Raw genomic sequence first — 3,779 nt, forward strand, 5'->3', positions numbered from 1 at the left:
TATATATATATATATATATATATATATATATATATATATATATATATATACACTTATTTTTCAAGTAAGATTATGATTTTCTTCTCTGTATGATGCCGAATCGTTAAACATTGTGTAACGTGTTTGTAAAGTTTAAAAAGTAATTAAAGACAGAAAAAAACTAAAAATCTGGTTACTCATCTTGAGTAACACGTGCTCATCTTGCCTTCAGTTAATTCAGAGTAGACAGACAGTTAACCCCCAGCCGTCTGTCTGTCTGTGTGTATGTGTATGTGTGTGTGTGTGTGTGTGTGTGTGTGTGTGTCCAGCTGTGTGGGATGGACCAGCTGTGGGGGATTGCTCTGAGAGCTCAGTCTGCTGACATCAGCCGCGCCGCCATCCAGTACATCAACTCCTACTACATCAACGGTCAGTTAACCTCCGTCACCTCCCAACATCTCACACTTAGCAAGCAATCTAAGATGCATGAAACCAAAAGAATCCCGTCTTTAAAAGCTGAATTACAAGTTCACCCTCCCCATCATGTCTTCTCTATGCCTTGTGGTCTTGTGGTCGGCGTGTGGACATCTGCAGCTGGTAAGACGGGCCTGGAGAAGGAGCAGGAGTTCATCAGGAAGTGCATGGAGAGTCTGCTGATGGCGTCGGCCAACCTGGAGAAGGACGCCCACTCCAGCCTCACCAGCATCGAGCGGGGGCTGCTCATGCTCAAAACCCACCTGGAGGCCTTTAGACGCAGGTACGCACACTTTAAAACAACATGAAAGGACAGCAAATACTAGGGCTGTCCTCTCTTAGACGATTAGCATAAAAAAAATGACTTCTCAACTAAATAAATCTTAGTCGACTAAAACCAAAACCACAGATTAGTCGACTAAGATTTATTTAGTTGAGAAGTCATTTTTTTATGCTTGTTCATGCTTAATTACTCATTTCCAAGGAATTTAAGAGTACATTTTTGGTGAGCACGAGATTTAAAGTGGTGCTTTTGCAGGATTAATTGCATAGAAACTCAGTTTTACAGATGGTTAATTAACTACATGTATACAGTATTGTGCTTTTCTAGCCTTAACCACCTCTCAAACCACCTCAACTGATCGATAAGTCGACAAAATCATGCGTTAGTCAACTAAGAATGTCTTTAGTCGAGGAAAGTCCAAGTAAATATAAATACAGGTGAAACTCAAAAAATTCGCATATGGTACAAAAGTTCCTTCATTCATTCGCCTACAATACTGAACTTTTGCACCATTTGCTAATTTTCTGAGATTTTGAATTTGGGGGTTTTCATAAGCCGTACGCCACAATCATCAAAATGACATCAAATATCGGCTTGAAATATCTCACTTTGCATGTAATGAGTCTATGTAATATATTACTTTCACCTTTTAAGTTGAATTACTGAAATGAATGAACTTTTGCACCATATGCAAATTTTTTGAGTTTCACCTGTACCGACTGTCTTAAAGAACAGAATTTCTCTGCTCCGACGAGCTACAGTACAGATTACATGTGACTGCTATGATCCCCAGTCCCTCACTGGGCCACAGATCCCAGTGGTTGCCTAACAGCGCGTTGTCTCCCGTCAGGTTTGCGTACCACCTGCGCCAGTGGCAGATCGAGGGCACGGGAATCAGCAGCCACCTGAAGGCTCTGAGCGACAAGCAGTCTCTGCCGCTCAGGATCGTCTGCCAGCCCGCCGGCCTCCCTGACAAGGTGACAAACCTACGTCCCACTCTGAAACATCACAGTGCATCACCTATAGGGCGTGTGTTAGAGGTGGCTGAAGTTGCACATTTACACACTGATTGGAGAACAGAGCAGGGAGGCTAAGAAGAAGTTCTAGAGTACTGGAAGTAGAAAGAAGAATTGTATATTGTGTGTGATAATGCTCATGAGGGTCATCATCATTAATCTGCTGAAACTAGGGGGTGTAACAGAGCACAGAAGTCACGTTTCGGTGCGAGTTCGGTGCAGCAGAATCAACCCCAAATGCATAAGAGTCCGTTTCTTTTCATTTACTTTGAACAGACAGGAGAGCTGCAAGTGTCAAAGACAGACACAATCCTCTTGCTGGGGACTGAGGTAACATTTTACCCACTGGTTCCACATTACGTGCATCAATCTACACCGTGTATTCTGTGTGTGGCTGCGTGCAACGACTTTACAAACCGTTTCTGCCCTAAAATAGTCTCCTTCCATGCCTGTAGGTCCAAATAGTTTTTTTTTTTTTTTTTTGTGCAATTTGGAAATAAAAGCGTCCATGAAGTTCTATCATGGATGTTTAATTAAAGTCCTTTTTTATATGCTTAACTAATCGTTCACGTTCTGTTTGAGTTTTTGTCGGACAGTCCCAGTGAGACATCTCACTTGTTTTAGCTACAGAGTGAAACATCTCACTTGTTTTAGTTAGCTACAGAGTGAGACGTCTCACTTGTTTTAGCTACAGAGTGAGACGTCTCACTTGTTTCAGCTACAGAGTGAGACGTCTCACTTGTTTCAGCTACAGAGTGAGACGTCTCACTTGTTTTAGCTACAGAGTGAGACGTCTCACTTGTTTTAGCTACAGAGTGAGACGTCTCACTTGTTTTAGCTACAGAGTGAGACGTCTCACTTGTTTTAGCTACAGAGTGAGACGTCTCACTTGTTTTAGCTACAGAGTGAGACGTCTCACTTGTTTTAGCTACAGAGTGAGACGTCTCACTTGTTTTAGCTACAGAGTGAGACGTCTCACTTGTTTTAGCTACAGAGTGAGACGTCTCACTTGTTTTAGCTACAGAGTGAGACGTCTTACTTGTTTTAGCTACAGAGTGAGACGTCTCACTTGTTTTAGCTACAGAGTGAGACGTCTCACTTGTTTCAGCTACAGAGTGAGACGTCTCACTTGTTTCAGCTACAGAGTGAGACGTCTCACTTGTTTTAGCTACAGAGTGAGACGTCTCACTTGTTTCAGCTACAGAGTGAGACATCTCACTTGTTTTAGCTACAGAGTGAGACACCTCCCTTCTATCCTATCTTAGTCTAGATGCATGCTTTGCCTCCAAATTCTACTATCACAAAGGCTTGCATCACGCGTTGACAGTAGAATTCCTCATGGGGGCGACAGAAACTACGTACTCTAGTTTAACATGAGCACGCAATGAAGTGCAGCTCTACAAACTCCGCAGTCAGTGAGTATTTAGTGACATTAATTCAAATATTCAAGGTCAGAGGTCAACGGACTCCTTTTTAAAATGGCCGTTGCAGGGTTTTCCCCTCGGCAAAATGTAGCATACCTTTTTTTTTTTTTTTGGAGCGTTATTTAACCCCTTCTTGATAGGCAAGCACGACGTAGCCGGTACCGATGGATTCCCTTCTTCTTTCAAATGATGCAGACGAGGGTTGATTTTGTATTTTATGAGTCAATATTGGATCATTCAAATTTAAAAATCGATTTTAAATTGGAAAATTAAAACCCGGCCCTGACCAACTCAGAGGTGTACGGTCACTATTTTGCTCGCTTAAATTCATCATAGAAATCAGATCTTCCAAAACCAAGTTTTTTGTAATTTGAAATGTAAATATTGACCCGTTACATCAGTGCATTCAGCCTTTATGGATGCCGTGCTTTGTGTTTTTGCAGATGACGATCGAGATGTACCCCAGCGACCAGGTAGCAGACCTGCGGGCCGAGGTGACCCACTGGTACGAGAACCTGCAGAAGGAGCAGATGAACCAGCAGGCCCAGCTGCAGGAGTTTGGCCAGAGCGGCCGACAGACGGGAGACTTCCCAGGTCAGCGCG

At 42.8% G+C, this 3,779-nt stretch overlaps 1 protein-coding gene across 1 annotated transcript in view; it reads left to right on the forward strand.

Annotated features, from left to right (window-relative positions):
* Positions 1–3,779, forward strand: part of usp34 (ubiquitin specific peptidase 34) — an 81,641-nt gene that overhangs the window by 32,933 nt on the left and 44,929 nt on the right. Inside the window, 4 exon segments of the mRNA XM_034884239.1 lie at positions 309–408; positions 574–736; positions 1,587–1,713; positions 3,620–3,770. Coding sequence (XP_034740130.1) covers positions 309–408; positions 574–736; positions 1,587–1,713; positions 3,620–3,770 — 541 coding nt within the window.

The sequence above is a fragment of the Etheostoma cragini genome, chromosome 2, assembly GCF_013103735.1.
Source record: "Etheostoma cragini isolate CJK2018 chromosome 2, CSU_Ecrag_1.0, whole genome shotgun sequence".
In the NCBI taxonomy this organism is placed as follows: Eukaryota; Metazoa; Chordata; class Actinopteri; order Perciformes; family Percidae; genus Etheostoma; species Etheostoma cragini.